This window comes from Cynoglossus semilaevis, chromosome 16 (genome assembly GCF_000523025.1).
Source record: "Cynoglossus semilaevis isolate Cse_v1.0 chromosome 16, Cse_v1.0, whole genome shotgun sequence".
In the NCBI taxonomy this organism is placed as follows: Eukaryota; Metazoa; Chordata; class Actinopteri; order Pleuronectiformes; family Cynoglossidae; genus Cynoglossus; species Cynoglossus semilaevis.
The window spans coordinates 11,779,159-11,796,201 of record NC_024322.1 but is presented as its reverse complement, the minus strand read 5'-3'; the positions used below and the strand labels follow the sequence as shown (position 1 = coordinate 11,796,201).

Genomic DNA, 17,043 nt, shown 5'->3' with positions numbered 1-17,043 from the left:
TGGGCGGGTGTTTTCCTTACAGTACAATAGAGTGTGTCAGACACATCACAGTCAGTATACAATCACAGGAAAGTAGGCAAAGCAAGTGAAAGTAAAACTGCCAAATGATTCAAACCTTTCTACAATGCCTGGGGGGGGTTTGGATTTAACAAATATCAAATCTATCTGAGTCTGTCTAAAGAACACAAAAATGTGTTTAAAAAAAAAAAAACAGTCAGAGTACACAAGAACCATTGAGACGGCGAGACACAAATAGTTCCAGAGGCGAAGCAGCACAAAGTTCTATTCAGATGTAAAAAAAACGTTTTCAAACTTTAGGTTCCAGACCCTAAAATAAAATCGTTTCCAATAAATGATTTTCCATGGTCTCACAGCCATCAAGTTTCCCATGCTTATGTCTTCATCCCTACGTTAAATATTATACACCATAATGACCACTGGGAGGCAGAAGAGTCTGATTTTGCTGAAGTGCACTAAACAGAATATCACTTATTTATTTTACAGTGATATTCTGTACAGTAACCATCAAAGCAAAAAAAACACAAACCTGCATTTTCATCAAAGAAGACTGAGTCTTGGACGACGGGACTTGGGGATGTGGGAGGTGGAGGAGCCTTGCGTTTGGTTCTTTTCAGTGAAGAGTCGGTGAAGGACCCCCGGTTCAATCCAGCCGCCTGCACAAAATTTAAAAAAAAAATGGAATTAATTTGAATTGATACAAACACAATACATGTTGTCAGGAGAGTCAAGGAAAAGACTTTTAGTTTCAATGTAGCAACTCAGTTTGACTTAAACGTCAGGCAAGACAAATGTCAAATAGATTGTTGGGGACTGGAGACGTAAAAGTCCTTCACCAAAGTTTTGATTTTTGATTTACCTCAATAACCTCAACTAATTACAATTAATTACAATCATAATCAATCACTATTAAAATTGTGATAAATTTCAATCATGATTAATCGTGATTATTCATGATCGAGATTAGAGCAAATTACAAATGAAAAATTTCAATTGTTGCCAGCCTTAGTGCTAATATGAACTTTGCCTTTCTATCATCTGGCATTCCACCATTGCAGCCAAGTGGGGTGAACCCAGAGTCCGTTCAGTGCACCGACCTGATCACTGTCCAGCCGGTTGTTGGGTTCAGAGTTGAATCTCCGTCGGGCGCTGAGGTCTAAGCTCTGAGACGACAGGAGTGGGGGTGGAGGTGCTCGTCTCTTCTTCGGAGTGTCCACGGGGCTGGTGGGAGCACCGAGCGAAGGCGAGTGTGTGCTGGGTAAGGCCATGCTGAGCGGTCGAGGTTTGCTCACGAGTACTGGAGAAGACGGCGCGCTGGCCGTTTTTGCCTTTAAAGAGCAAACATTCAATCAGGACCTGATAAGACGGCTGTTCCCAAACAGCAGAGTGCACGTTGGCCAATTGCAGACCTGAGTAAAGAAACCTCCCTCTGACTGTCTGGGCTTCAAATACACCAGTGCAGTAGAAAATCAATGCGTTAAAACACAACTATACTACAATATATATAAATATTTATATATATTTATACCCGCTCCGAGTTTTTCTTGCTTTTTCTAAACATGCTGAAGAGGCCTTTGTTTTCTTTCTCCTTCTGATTCTTATCTTTCCCCGGAATAACGGTTCCTGCGAAGACAGAGATTGAAATATCATCTTAGTCAGGGACTCACACTGGTCTGTGGACAGTGATCATGCAGACAACTGATTACAGACATACCTGCGTGGACCGGTGAGGCCGGACACAAAGGAGAAGACGGCGGCGCTGCACAGAGAGTTTACATTAGATTTTTAAAAAAATTAAAAATAAGGAAATGCAGCCTAAAAACGTTCCTCATTTGTTACTGTGTGATTTTTTTAGCCCCTACCGTTTGTGTTTCTTGCATAGACTTCCCTTATTGCGTAATCATTAAGAGAGCTGGACAGATCCAAAGGTGATAGAGACTGAATATCTCTGAGCAGAACCGTGGACCCGATGTCAAATTCACATTTTTCACAAATGGCTGGTAGGAGTTCTGCCAAGGGAATTCTGGGATTGACTCGCAGTATAGTTTTCTGGGTCTTTTTGTAGTTTATCACCATGCGAACAGTTGCCTGGAAAAATAGCAACAAAAAAAAAGGTATTGCTTTGATTAAAATCTGCCTACTCAGCAGAGGGAGTTACTGTGAGCCAGGCTGAGATCCTGACGTCTTTAATTCACCTCAGGCATTTGAGAACTTGTCTTCTTGCTCTTGTCCTCCCCTTTGGGTTTGATCAGAATCCTCTCGGCATCTAAAGTTCCAATCAGAGCGTTAGGCTTCAGCTTTATGTTGTTCCGGTTGGCAGTGACCAGTTCTAAGGTGTGGCTCGACGGGTTCAGGTGATACTTTGCACAGAGTGTCACCAGGAGGTCCATCAGGGGTTTGCTTGAAGACAGAAAAATAACAGAGAAATGACGACTCTGTGATACGTAAGCTGAAAGTTAAAACCAATATCTTAGTGAGAAAAGAACTGACATGTCATCTAAGGTTATTTAATGCTTACGACTTGTGTTTAAAAAAAAAAAAAGGTCAGAATCTGGAGCAACCAAATGCAGCTGACTGATGTCACAGCACATTTTCCTGGCACCGTCAGCGCAGGTTAACTGTGGTTCATTCCTTCAAACTGATGCAGGTATCAACTGTACTGTGACACAGACAAAGATTCCAGTGCTTAATCCTTTCACATCGGACTGTTCTCCAGTCGTTTCTCAAGAGGCGACGTTGCAAAAGACACCTCTGACAGTGTGTTTGTAAACAGTCAGCATTGTGAGAAAGATAATGATATCTTGAGTAAACTCTGTTGACAGAGGCTCCAACAATAAGGCACGCAAACCTGGCACTCAAAAAAACAGTGCAGTTTTTAGCTTTTAAATGTGCAGTCACAGACGTCTTCTTTCAGGTTCCCACGCTACCTCTGCAGCGCCCCTTTTTTATACTGGAATATTGTGAAAAAAGAAAAAAAAAAAAGATCATAAAATATAAATTACTTGGGTCGTAATATGGGAGCTCGCCCCCCACTTTGGGAACCATACTTTTACATTAGCTTTCATGCCTTTCTGTCAACTGTGCTCTCTAAGCCCTGGGTTAAAGTTCCATCTTGTGTTTCCTGTCCTCTGAGAACTTCTGCATGTTTCCACATGAGCCTGCGTCGCCATGGTTACTGAATATCAGTGGAAACCAGTGTTCTGAAGAGTGTTCTCTGTGTGTGTTTAGTCTAAAATGACACTGCCGTCTTGGTGAGTTTGCTCCTGCAGTATTTGTACATCCACAGTTCTGCACAGAATGATCAGTTTTAATTGGCTGTACCAATGAGTTCCACTTCTGTGGTAAGACGACTTGGAGGTGCAGGTGCTGTACCGCTGCCGGCCAGCAAACGCCGACTCTCACAGTCATCCATTCATAAACTGCCAAACCGTCTCATTACAAAAATGCAGTAGGTGAGGAGGGAGTGGGTTTTCCAGCTTTGGTCACTGACTAACATTCCTGCATAATCTCCACCAAATGTCTCAGCCTTCCCTGGTGTCACACCTGGTCACAACGAACAGGGAACCAACACGAGGAAGTGAAAATGTTCAACTTGTCAGTGAGAACACTCAGAATGCTCGAGTGCTTCCCACGACCACGGTGCATGTGAACCCACAGGGTGGGGACCATGTGATGTCATGTGTCGTGTCAACTTCTGTAGACAAAACAAATGTGTTTCATGAGAGAGTGTCTAAATTCATGAGCTGAGCAGCAGCAGCAGCAGCAGCAGCAGCAGCAGCGGTGGTGGTGATGCTGTGGCTCCAAACCTGTGCTGAGTAAATTACTCTCAAAGTTGTTTTACAACATAGTACTCCTTCAACAAAGTAACATTAGATTATTTTTTCTGAACTTGAAGAAATAAAATCTCCCTGAGATATATATAAAATAAAATCCAGGAAACTAAAATTCAGGTCTAAAAAAAAATCCAGGAAACTAAAATTTAGGTCTATTAATACTCTGGGCTGTATAAAATTTGACAACGACCTAAAATTGGGCCCCAGGCCAGACTTTGGACATGCCCATTATAACAGATCCTGCAGGATACTTCTATTAATTTTACAACAGTTCCCTACAGACCCTTTTAGAGAACTGTATCAAAGGCACTCGACATTAGCCTATCTATCTAAAACTCTCCTGTGCTGATGAATAAAGTCTACCTTTCTTGATTAGCGTCAAAAGTGGACACAAAGATGTTTCTACTTCAGCAAACAGAAATGTTAAACATCCCAGTATAATTTCACACAATGCACCTTTTTGGCAGAACAGAGTAATGTGCCTAATTATGGACTCCACCCGGTGACTCATTGTTCTAGAACTGAACCTTATGTGAGGACTCTTTCTGTCCTGATTACCATGATGTCATGTTTAAACTCAGCTGTTCAGTCTTAACTAAACATCCACGGGGAATGTTCCTGAAAGTACACATATTTTAACATCATCTATCATACGGGACACATGCTAATGCTGCAAAAACAAAAAAAAACAAAAGAAGAAGAAGAAGCATAGATTAAGTGATGGAGCCGTACCTGCCGTGCACCGTCGTCATCTTTTCCACTCCTCCGGGCAAAACCACGACCAGGGAGAGGTCTTTGTCGATAGGCTTCTCGTTTGGCTCCATGGGTAAAAGAGGGTTTCCTGGGTACCACTGAGAAAAACCTGGGGAATCCAGATCTTTTAGTCCTGGTGGGGACGGTGCCTTAGTTTTGGTGGACACCCTGCATTCAGAGACGGAAATATACATGAATATTCAGATATATTCAGTTTGAAGGCTGCACTAGCTTAGAAAACATGTGTGTGTGTGTCTTTAACGTCCAAAAGAACCGGGTCATTGAACTGGTTTCTGCATCTACAGACAATAACACGACTGAAAATCAAAGTGTCCCAGGCAGCGTGAAAGGAATCTGTTTTTTTCCCCGCAGGTTTTGAATATTTGGGAAGCTGTTACGTCAACGTCCTCTTTGTAAACAAGTCACAAGACGACCAAGTGGACAGATTTACTGAGCCTGGAGAAAAAGGTTATAGTGTGAGGAGAGAGATTTCATTTATTCATTATTTTCTAATATGTGACCCTCCGCTGTCACACTGTCAGGTAATGATAGTCGAACGCCAAATAATTACACATTCTTGTACTTCTTTAAAGAGTCAGTATCTGATGTGCAACACCAACATGTTGACCTACAACGGGGTCACCGTTATGATGTGTAACTGTATCTCATTGTACAGTTGAATACCAGAGAAATCCAATTACTTTTGCGCGACTATTCAGGTCACGTAATAATGGTGGAAAAAGGACTTATGCAGTCACTGGCCGGAGTGTAGTCGTAAATTCTCACGTGGGGGCACTGCTTATTCAAACAGAGGAATCTGAGCAATGCAAGGTCACAGGCTTCAATGATGGATGTCTGAGCAGTGTAGTCAAACACTAGAACCATGCCACATACTGTATAAACATATACACATATATACACACATATATAAATGTATAAATATATACATATATAAATATATACACAGACAGATATATAAATGTATAAATAGATATACATATATAAATATATTTATTTATATATGTCACAGCAGCAACTTTTGCTGCTGCTTCGAACAGTGTAATGGATGATGTTATTAATCTCTGCTCTTCATAAAAACGAGACTCTTTAGTCTCCTGCTCTTTAGCTCTATTGCCTGTGGCAGAGACAGTTCTGTTTTGTCGAGAGGTCAGCCAATATCTTTCTGTCTCATACAGGAAGTTGAGGAGACTTTGAACAAATTGCAAGCGTAAGCTTAAGGAGCAATTTAAAAAAACTACTAAAAAAAAAAAAAAAAACACTAAAAAAAAAAAAAATTTATTTTCCATGTTTTATAGTTGGGATTGGTTACAAAATCTATAGGATTTTAACCTTAAAAAAGAAAAATGATCTGGCAGTATTGCATTTAAAATGAGTTTGTCATCTGCAAAGAAATTGAGCACAAAAAGCGATATCTGCCACGGATTTTGTCATGCTTCTGAAAGTAACACAATTATTGTGATTAGAAGAATGTTTGACTACTGAACTTAACTTGAAGATCCATGTATTTAAAGATGAGACTATAGCTCCCTCTGTTGAAGAAGGAGAAGGGATTACATGCTCCTTTTTGACAAACCCACAATACCAAACATATATAAATATGAATTGATAATAAACAAATGTTTTGCTTTTTTTGACTGCAACGTGTCACTCACTAAAATGACTAAACCAGTCTGGATCATTAACGTACATATTCAAGAAGATTCAGAAATAAATATCACACTTACATACAGGAAAATCATGCATGGAGCAAAAAAAAAAAAAAAAAAACAAAAAAAAAAAAACTGTAGAATAATTGTAAAATGTAAAAAAAAACAAATATTTGTTACTATATATTATGATCCTTTCTGTTACCATTTGTGAAAATAAAAGTAATAAAAAACAGTTGAATGAAATAAAGATAATGGAAATGGCTGTGGTAAACACCTATTTCCAAAAGAAAGAGGGATGACTTACAAGAGTGGAGGCAGGTCCACACAGATAGATTATACTATGTAGAAGAGGTAATCTGAGGGAGATTAGAGATTGTCAGGTGGTGGCAGGCGAGAATGTAGCCAAACAACATCAGATGGTAGTGTGCAAAATGACGATGGAGGTGAAAAAAAGTAAGAGCAGAAGATCAAGTGGAGGAAAGAGACATGTTGTGAAGACTTCAGGAAGGAAGTAAGGGCAGTTCTGGGCCGTGTTGAGGAATTCCAAGATGATGGTGTAAAACTTTTAGCCTGGAAAATAATAATAAAAAGGAAAAAATATGACTGTCTGAAATATCCATAGTGTAATAATAGTCTCCAAACAGCCAACCACGGTCCAGTAAACTGTAAGTAAACAAAAACTGGTGTTTCCTCTTTTCAACACAGTGTCCATTTATTCAGCTATCAAACATGTAAACAAAGGGATTCAGTAAAGATTATGAATGAAAAAAAAACATGCTAACAAACTTAGCATTATTTAAACCAACTATTTAGATTTGATCTCGGAATGCAGTTGTCTTTTTTTTTTATCCAGAAAGTTTATTTCACTGATCCCATCACAAATACCACAATACTGCTGACCTGATACTGCATGTTACTGCATGATACTGCATGAAACTGTATGACTTTCCTGTGGAGAGAATCTGATAACAATGATGTGAATGTCATCATTGCTACTGTGTGTTCTTGATCACTTTCCGTTGTGAGTGAATTGATTTGAAATGACTCTCACTATTTGATTAACTGTTGTGATGATAATGATCGAGTGAACGTCACATGATCACAGAGGCTCGTTTACACAAACAGAAATCCCAGGTGGTTTTGCTTCCTGATGGATTCATAAACAGGTGAACGACATTTTATCACAAACCACCACAAAGTATTTAACAGGGAATGGGAATAAAGCAGCAGGAAGCTTTAATCCTGGTATCTTCAAAAAATAAAAACCGAATAACTTAATAAAGGGATTTACTTAAACTGAAACTTACTTTGCGCTCTCTTCTCGGTACAAAGTCCCTGTTTCACAACTCAAATGTTTATTTGGCAACTAAAACAATAATCCTCCAGCTATGTGTTCCAACTTGTTTTCTAAAACCTCCTTAAACTAGACCTTTGGTTGTGCTGATATTATTTGCCATTTTTAAAAACCCTGACAGTTGTTTAACAAGTGGAACTGCACTACGTACAAAATACTACTACAGTACTCAGGAAAGTAGCACGGAAAACCTTCCCAAAGCCATAGCTTGAGGTTCAGGGTCAATTTGGTTTGTGCAGCTGTGTCACCGGCGTTTTCAACAAGACACCAACATCATGTGACAGTCACGAACACACGCTGGTTTGTTTGTTCCGTCTGCCACTGTTTTGTTTTTTTTTTTTGTTTTTTTTTTTTTTCCAAGCGGCCAGCATGTGTGGCTGAACGAGAGCAGACGTGTCGAGGCTCGACCGTGCTGATGCTTCATTCAGCGTGTTTCCTGGAGGACTGACGCTCACGCAGACATACACAGTCAATACCAGAGGACGTGAGTGACAGACCTGATCACAGGCCAGCAGGAAATAACAGGCCTGCTGACACTGTGCCGCTCCTGTTGCTGACGTTTCTGCAGACAATGGTCGCACATCTGGTAATAAACACAGGTGTTTTATTTTGACTGGTACTGCGACTACAGGTTACGGTGGTCACAAGTGGTTTGGTCCAGACAATGGTGGAAAATCCTAAATCGACACAAACTCACCTCCTAGAGATTATCGTCACAGATGTGAAAGGAAAGCAAGAGTTATACACAGATAATCAGATATCAGATATCAGATATCAGGAAATCAGATAATCTTCTAAAAAAAAAAAAATGTTTATTTAATAGACATGAGCGACACGGAAATCAGATAATTTTCTAAAAAAAAAAATGTTTATTTAATAGACAATGAATAAGAGCTGGCTCAATTTACCAAATATCTATACAATCAATTTGTAATTCTGCTGATATCTATGATTTGGTCCTCACCTGAGTGAAAAGTCATTCACACTTTTTGTTTCCTTCCAAAAATAATAGTAACCACAAAGAAAGTCAACACTTAGACCTGCCAAGTGACTAGATCCTACTTCTGGTTTTACAAATACTTCACATATTAGCAGACAGCAGAGGAGTAATGAAGATCAGAAATGTAGTAGATTATGACTGATCTACTCTAAATCGAACATAATGGATTTTCTTCAGGGAAATCAACAATGAATAAAACAATGTTCCAGTTGAAAGTGAGTGGAGAAGAAACCAGATTAAAAACACTGCTTCAAAACGTTTCCTTTAAGGGTCTGAGTAGGTGGAGGATTATCAAAAATGCCTACTGTGGTATGCTAGCAGCTGCACAGCAGCCGGATGGGCCCTTAGGGATTTATGTTCAACGTTAAATGGAAAAACAAAAAAAAGAATAAATAAAACCTGGTCGTTCTGTTCAAAATACCCCGGCAGTATTTGAAGAAACAGAAGCTACAGTTCAATGCTCCACTGACCAGAACACCTAGGTTTAGCAGCAGTTTTACACGCTCTGGTTGTAGGAGTACAGTCATATGTACAGGCTCAAACATGCCGGAGCGCAACAAGTACAACACACCCTCCTCCTTCAAGCCAAAACTCAGGAGACAGTTTGAATTAAAAAAATAATAAAACCACATACACAACAAAATGCCAACATATTCTCCGTTCCTGTTTTACAGTCTACCTCAGCTGTAAAGATAATACTAAAGACAAGAACATGCACACTGGAGGGCAGGTGTGACAGACCTGCTCTTCCCGTCACTTTGCCAACACTTCATTCCACTCTCTTACCTCTGTTACGAAGGCAGTCTGGGCTCAACTCATTTCCATCCTGCTGTCTAACTCCCATGAGATGTCAGGCAGACTGATCTACATCAGCATAGGTTAAAAGGGCCCACCTTGTCGCCACACCCAGGCTGTGACATCAGAAGTATGTCTCCCCTGCCTAAATCCCGTCACCAACCCCCCCACTCTCTCTGATTCTCTGAACTCTCCTGCACTTGTGTGTCGGCAGCACTCCCCCTGCGGTCAGGAGCAGGAAGGTAAGCAGCTTTGCCTCCGTGTGCTGACATGAACCTGTGGGTGGGGCCAGTGGTGCAGCAGTGCACACACACACACACATGAACACACACACACACACACACATACGGCGGCATGTGAGCTCACTCAGATAAAGAGACAGAGTAAATATGCTGAGTGACCATGATGTACTTTGGTCCTGATTGGATCTGTGTTCAGTGTCTGGTAGAAGGAGAATCAAATGCGTTGTTATCTGTGTTTCTGCACTGCCTCAGTCCTGGGACTAATTTAATCAGTCGCTTCTCTTGTGTTTGTTTTTTTATTATGCAAAACGCTGGTAACCTGTGAGCACCACGCCTTGCTCCTGCAGCACTGACTCATCCTAAAATCATGTTAGAAGACTTGTCAGTTGAGCTTGACTGTCATGGTGATCCTGACCAACAAAGAAACGAAACTTGTGTATTTCCTTACAGTCAGTCACATGCTTGACTTGTGATAATTGTGTCATTTTCTTCACTTTCCTCCATTCAGTTGTAGGGACACTGTAACCAATAAAAATTACGGTCACATTTCCAAACAAAATACTGTTAATAAACTACAACATTTCTACCCACTGGCCACTAGATGTGTCCAATGTGTCGATCTGTATGAATGATGCTTTTTGACTATATTTGTTTTGCAAGTAGTCAGCATGTTTGAGTGGAAAGGTTTGAAAGATGGAAAACATATCCAGAGTGGTGCGAGCGCTATTCAACTAATGCCAGCTGCTGAAAAAAAAGGAATTAAACCTAAAATATCCTCCAAAAAAATTAAGTTAGTGAGAATACAGAATTTAATTTAATTTTAATTTCCACCATACCTGTATTTCTGATGTATATACTCCAGCCCAGCAGGTGGCAGTATTGGAACATAAGTTCATTTGCTAAAGGAGATGCACAGGATGCATCGAGAGCAGTCAGCTCAGATGTCCACTCTCGATGCATGTTCTATTGACTCAATCAAATTCTAAATTCCATCATGTCATATTACTGCCCTGATGTAACGAAGAGTGTTCTTAGCCCCACCTGTGGTGAGGTGGAGTAATGTCCTTGGTCTCTTTTTTACAGTACTTCTTTTGGAGTCTTTGAGAAGAAACTGTCAGGACCTTCAACATGAAATGGAAGACAAAGCATCCAGAGTTAATACGAGAAGTTTTGTCTGGTGTTTTCAATGTTGATTTAATCAGCACGAAAAACAAAAGCAAAACTGGAACTGTTCTATTTCCTTTCTTTCATTGAAATAACTCAGTATCCAAACTTTTACTTCCTGTAAACGCTGCTTTATACAAATAGAGCCCTACTGTGACTTTCCTCTTGAAAAAATAAATTTCCTGAACTGTACACTTTCAAACACGGGGCTAAATATACACGTTTCCATTGTGAAGTAAGGCAGCAAGAATGTGGAATTTTTTTCCCTATAAATCCTATCACAGGATAAAGATGATAGGTGCTAAAGGGAAAAGATATCATCGGGCAAAATCGCTTGCTTTTACTGTGTGAAAGTTTTCCTGAGAAGAATGACAGAGATTTCTCTTCAGCAGAAGTAGTTTGTCTTGAAGTGCAAGCTCACAGACTATCCCTTTGTATGCCACTAGGGATACTTTTCAGATTCTTATCAGTGTCTCTTCAGTCATCACAGGGCTTTTAGGCATGTGTCTGGATCATTTTTTATTTCCTCAAATCTATTGTTTCTCATGTCTCCTATGATTTTAATTGAAGAGATTCTCCAACTTTCTAACATAGAGTTTTTCCTTCTGTTTTTGATACATTAACCAGAACAAAGTACAAGGTCAAACAGCACACAAATGTCTTTTATTGTAGGAGTTTGTAAATCTACAAAAATGTATTTTAATGAATAAACAAATAAAAAAAAAAATCATTGACATCTAGTCCTAAGCCTGACATAAGGTGTTTAATGAGCCCAAAGTTGTCCCCGAGCCATTAGTTTGTGCTGTGATTCAATATGTTCTTAAAGAAGCTACAGATTTTGGCGATGAAAATATTCCTGTTATTTTGTTATTTGTTGAAAAAAAAAATCCACAAATCCTCGATAAAGAGACGTTCTTCAGAAACAGCTACGTTTCACCTTAGATATGTATTTTTTAAAACAAAGCTCATTTTTCGCTGTCAACTTGACAGGGGGGCTGGGGGTCGAGGGGCCGGGGGACCAAAGACGAAACACAGCACCAGAGCCACAGCTGGTAATTTGATGAGAAGTCACTTGGAGTAAACTCTTTTAAAGGGGGTCTGGAAAGGCCATTAATATTATGGTAAACAGTGTGGGGTTGAGAGAGATTAGGGAGAAAAGGGAGCGCAGGGACCCTTTGAGAACTTCCCACTTCCTATGTGTATGTTTATTATTGCACGCAAAAGAAAAAAAAAACTTTTTCCCACAGCGTTACACAAGCCTTTATCGTAAAGTCAAAGACTCCAGGCATTCGTGACACTATTATGTACAATTCCAATCCCAGTTATCTTTCCAGTGCAGTATGTCAGATCTCTCTTTCACGATTCCCCTTTCGTCTTCTCTCAGCATTATAACTCCCAGCTGTGCTCACTCTTGCATTATATGTTGCAATGCAAAGGGGGGAAGAGTAAAAATACGGGCTGCTATCTCAGCTTCTACACTCTTTAGTGGTTCAAGCAATGGTGCATTACCACCAGCCTTATCTCAAAGCAACAAGAATACTTTTGCTCTAAACACCCAAACATGTACTGATTATATGGGGACAACGCAGTACACACACAAATACCATGTTTGGATTTTTTTTTCTTTAAATAAAACAACCATCTAGAGACTAAAAGAGTTGTTATAGTTGCATGAGTAGAATAGATCACGTAACGTCGCGTATAAAGAAGCATTTTAACTGGTAACCAAGCCTGTGTGGTTTTTAGGTAAAAGGTGAAGAAACACGTTCCATTGAATTGTACAGTATTTATAACCATCACAGCGCCGTCTTTGGTCTCGGACAATGCTGCATTGTCCGCGGAGGGGCATCTTTCAAAAGGAACTGCGTGCCTTCGCTCTTGTGCAGATCACATGAACTGAGAGTCAGGGTCGACTCACTGATTTTGCAATAAAACAACCAACAGTGGACGGCTAGAGTAAACAGAAGACTGTGTTGAATAAATTTGAGCTAGAACGAGATAAAAATAAAAATCTTTACATATAATATATCAATGTCTTCTACTGTATGTAATACTAAGAATTACTCAACTCAATATATATCATATATCATGTCGCCCTGTCCTAATAAAGGTGGAGAATAGTCATTGCCAGTCTGACATTCCTTAAAAATGACCACCATATGACCTAATATCCCATGAACAGTGTTCACAAAATCTGGGAGGGCATGACATGTACAATACTGAGATAGTGCCCTCTACTGTTAAAAAATAAAAATGCACATATCCCTAGTTTCTATTTCTTAGTCTTAGTCATTGGCCACCATTTGACTTGATTTGATTTGATCTGTTGGACGGTGGTGAAGTTCATCTTTAACATACATCTTGTGAACTACATCAGTGCCAGGTCTGACTGCTGAGGACTTTGTCTGTTCACCCAGTATCTCATCAGAACAAGACAAACACTGATAATGAAGCCCCCGGCAAAACAAGGCAATTGGTTCATTTGTCACGTAAGATGTTAGAATGTTATTGGAGATAAATAGAGGTTCCTATTGAGAGCACACAAAGAACCCATTCATGCCAGGTCATACTAGACAGCCTGAGAGTGGGAGGCATCCAACTGTTATGGCCTGGAAGAGTGCATGACAAAAACAAAGAGGGTCCAGGACCTCCAGGCTATTTACTCTGCACACAAACAGCATCTGTGTAGCAAATCTGGTTGAATCTACTGCCGCCGAGCCTAATACACACTTTATTTAAAAAGCTCATCAGCATAATGTTGAGATGAGAAGAAGAGGCTACTGTAAAAGGACCAACAAAGTGTGTTCCATTATGTTCATAAGAGGCTAGTGAGAAACTGGTATTTACGGTCAGTGCGTTGGTTTCAGTGCGGTAACAAAGCCACTCTATTCTTCCCCTTCCTCACCTTAGTAGCTACGTTGTCAGTTTTAGCGTTGCAAGGCAGAAATTGTTCATGAGGAGATAAACAAGCTCATTTGCAGGGACGTGTTTGCGTTGCCTTAATTCCTAATTTTCCTCTTGGTTTCTAATTTCTTGTGGGTGGAATTTGTCTGAATGAAATCTTTTCTCTCACTTCTGGAGCACAGATGATTGGAGTGGGCTTTCTGGAGGGCGACACGCAGCAGATAATGACAGCATTGTTGTGTTTGGGAAAATATTTCAAGGGAAGATACGATTGGACGGTGAAGTCCACTTAAAGACCTGTGACCCTTTTTGAAGCTCGTTGTATTTCTAATCCACGTGTCCGTCTATACTGCCATGATTTTCATCTTCAGACCCAGCTGAGCAGCTGTGCCCTTGGACTGCCTGCACGTCTGGAAACAGCTGTGGGGATTCACAATACCTTAACTAATTCCACATTCTGCCCTGAGGAAAGGCGGCCATGTGAGATCATAGTTCAAGGTGTGACCAATTACCAGGCCTGCAAGCTCGACTGTACAACATAAATAGATGCGAACAAAGGGTTTTGAATCTTAAAAAGCAAAGACAGGTACTGCCTTTAATAATGCTGCATGATAAAGTACTCTGGGCCCGTTTACAAGCACCGTCAGTGCTTACGGAGCTGCCCGCCCAGTGATTCTGGCAGCTGCAGTATTTGGATAACAAACGAAGCACAGCTTCGAGGGTCACATGCAATCTTCGGATATAAAAAAAAGTGAGAAGCAGCAGCTTTAAATATAAGAAACCACAAATAAGACAGAAAGCATATGTCCCTGCCCACACCCCAGCAGCTTATGGAAGAGTGTGGTTTACTTATAATAGTCCAACCACAGAGTGATTTAGGCACCATGCTGCTCTTCGCTGCCAGGGAGCGTGGCCAGATTCCCAGATTACAAAATACTTTGGGAATATGAACACAAGTAACACCAAGAGGGTGTTTTCTTGCAAACTGTGCGCATGATATGTCAGAATGCTATTTTTCCCTTACGAAGGAAGAACCTGAAGTAGACACAGACAGGACTGGACTGGAAACTCAGCCTGGATGGAAAACTGTATTAGAGACCGTCATATGTTTAATTCTCACCTCTAATTAAAATCTCCAACACTGGTCTGAATGCCAAAGGAGTGAGCAGCGAGTCTTTAAGAAACAGAGGGGGTCTGGAAACTCACTCCGCCCCTTTAATGATCACAACCTCTGGAATAAAGGCGGCTGACATCATCTCTGAACGCACGAAGCAAATCTGATGGGAAATTCCATCATGTCACATATTCGACAGAAAAACTTAACCGCAAAATTTTCTGACTATTGCAAATGACTAATGGGTTTTTTTAATTTTTATTTTTTAAAGTGCAGTTGATGTACATTTCAAAGTACAGTAAAAATATGGTAAAACTCATCACAACAGACACGAGGAGGTGGAACGTTTTTTCTTTAAAATACTTCCCATGACCTCTACATATGGTCACGGCAATTTCTCAGTAAAACTCAAGAAAGCAGGAAATGAGGGAGTTCAAAGGTCAAACCGACTTGCACTGGGTGAAAGGAATGCTGGGAGTTCAAAGGTCAAACCGTCTGCAACAACTGTGACTTCACTGACTTGCACTGGGTGAAAGGAATGCTGGGTTAGTTGTTGGGTATGAGGATGCTTTTTTCTTTTAACAAAGATGGCATCGTGCACACTATTTGTTCAGAAAACAGGTGGGAAAATGGCAGTGTTACTCATGGACACGTGTGTGTGTGTGTGTGTGTGTGTGTGTGTGTGTGTGTGTGTGTGTGTGTGGCATCGCAATCGCCCACTGTGAACTTTTCCTTTTAGTCTGACAGTCTCAGGGACCGTTTAACAGAATTCAAACTGTGTTAAAAGAAAATGGCTAAAGTATCATTATGTCCATCATGGTAATATTGGTGATTGCTAAGAGGTCAAAGGTCGTGCACATTCATCAGCAGTTTCTGCCATTTCCTGTGACTTCCCTGAGCCTCCTTAGCAGTAATCTTTACTGTAAATTGCAACAACTCAACAGTTATGGCTACGTAAACGTTGTTTATAGTTTTTCGGACAAATGTGTTTTGCAATAAATGCCATAAAGCATTAGCCCATGTGGATGCTGCACTAACATTCAAGATTTTACACCAAAAACTGTAAGCAGTTAACCTGATCATGGAAGAGCCACACATGGTGTCAACTTCTTTGTTACCATGACAACAATGCTTCTGTCTTTGTGCCAACTCTTCTGGAGTGTTCTGCAGACATTTATTGTTGATTTGCCTTCTTGCTAGTTAAAAACAAAAAGGTTCAGGAGAATTTCAAAATACAGATTCTAGCCTTCGATGCACTTTTTGACATTGTCAAAACGTTTATAACTAATTTCATATTTTTCATAATTTCAACAACTAAAGCCTTTTAAGATGTGTCTCCAACAGCCTGGACACGCTTTATTGTCATATATTACATACAACATTTGATCAGTTAAAGTCAAAACTGCAACCTGATGCAAAAGTCCTATTAAAACACACTTAAATGAAGGACATATAGTCATAAACAAAGACATTTTTTCCATTCCAAGTTGTCTCAAAACTTTCTGACCTTGCTTCAGGTTTATTGACTCCAGTCACTGCATTATTCATCCTAAAGGCAACAGCCTAATACTTTAACCTGCTGCCTCCACTGACAGAGAAAATAAGCAGAGGCAGTGATGACAGCGGCTAATCCGAATGACAGATACTGTACATACCTCAGACCTGGGCTCGCAGCACTGGATCCAGACCCATGATTATCCACCACTAAACTCATCGGTTTAACAAAGTCCCTCGGACTGAACAAGTACAAACAAAAAGCACAGCTCATTTTCGCCTTGGTGGCACATTAAGCGCTCGCTAACAAAAAACCTGAAGCCCAAACTGCTGAAATTCTGGTGACATTTATAAGTGGGCGAATCCCACTGTCGTGAGGTCATAGCTTTTCAATTCGTATAAACTGAGTTTTCTTTCTTTTCGCCAGGAACGTGGGCCCATATTGGCGGATCTCACCATGAATGCAGCTGGTTCTCGAGGCAGTTGTCCACTTCCATCGGTCATCAAAAGCACGGGATATCAGTTGGAAACTGCTGCACGCGTGTCTGTTTGGAGAAGTGCCTCCATCGCTGCTTCTACGTTTAGTCGCTTCTCTAACGCCACCAACACGGTTCGGTTGAAGTTTTCTCCAAGTAATTTTGTTCACAGATGATTCTCAGTCCCCTCTGCTCTGTGAGAAACCAACACTCTCTGCCAACTTTT

The 17,043-nt window shown here is 40.4% G+C and overlaps 1 protein-coding gene across 2 annotated transcripts in view; it reads right to left on the bottom strand.

Annotated features, from left to right (window-relative positions):
* Positions 1–17,035, bottom strand: part of cobll1b (cordon-bleu WH2 repeat protein-like 1b) — a 21,002-nt gene extending 3,967 nt beyond the window's left edge. Inside the window, exons 1-8 of one of the 2 annotated variants that reach the window (XM_008328714.3) lie at positions 16,798–17,035; positions 4,584–4,772; positions 2,214–2,418; positions 1,881–2,106; positions 1,733–1,777; positions 1,547–1,641; positions 1,116–1,346; positions 548–674 (exon numbers count right to left, since the gene is read on the bottom strand). In XM_008328714.3, coding sequence (XP_008326936.1) covers positions 548–674; positions 1,116–1,346; positions 1,547–1,641; positions 1,733–1,777; positions 1,881–2,106; positions 2,214–2,418; positions 4,584–4,772; positions 16,798–16,838 — 1,159 coding nt within the window. In that variant the 5' untranslated portion in view covers positions 16,839–17,035. Of the gene's footprint in view, positions 1–547; positions 675–1,115; positions 1,347–1,546; positions 1,642–1,732; positions 1,778–1,880; positions 2,107–2,213; positions 2,419–4,583; positions 4,773–9,414; positions 9,656–16,797 lie in introns of those variants that run through there. The other variant, XM_017040118.2, reaches the window with a different exon arrangement.
* Between the last annotated feature and the right edge of the window lie 8 nt (positions 17,036–17,043).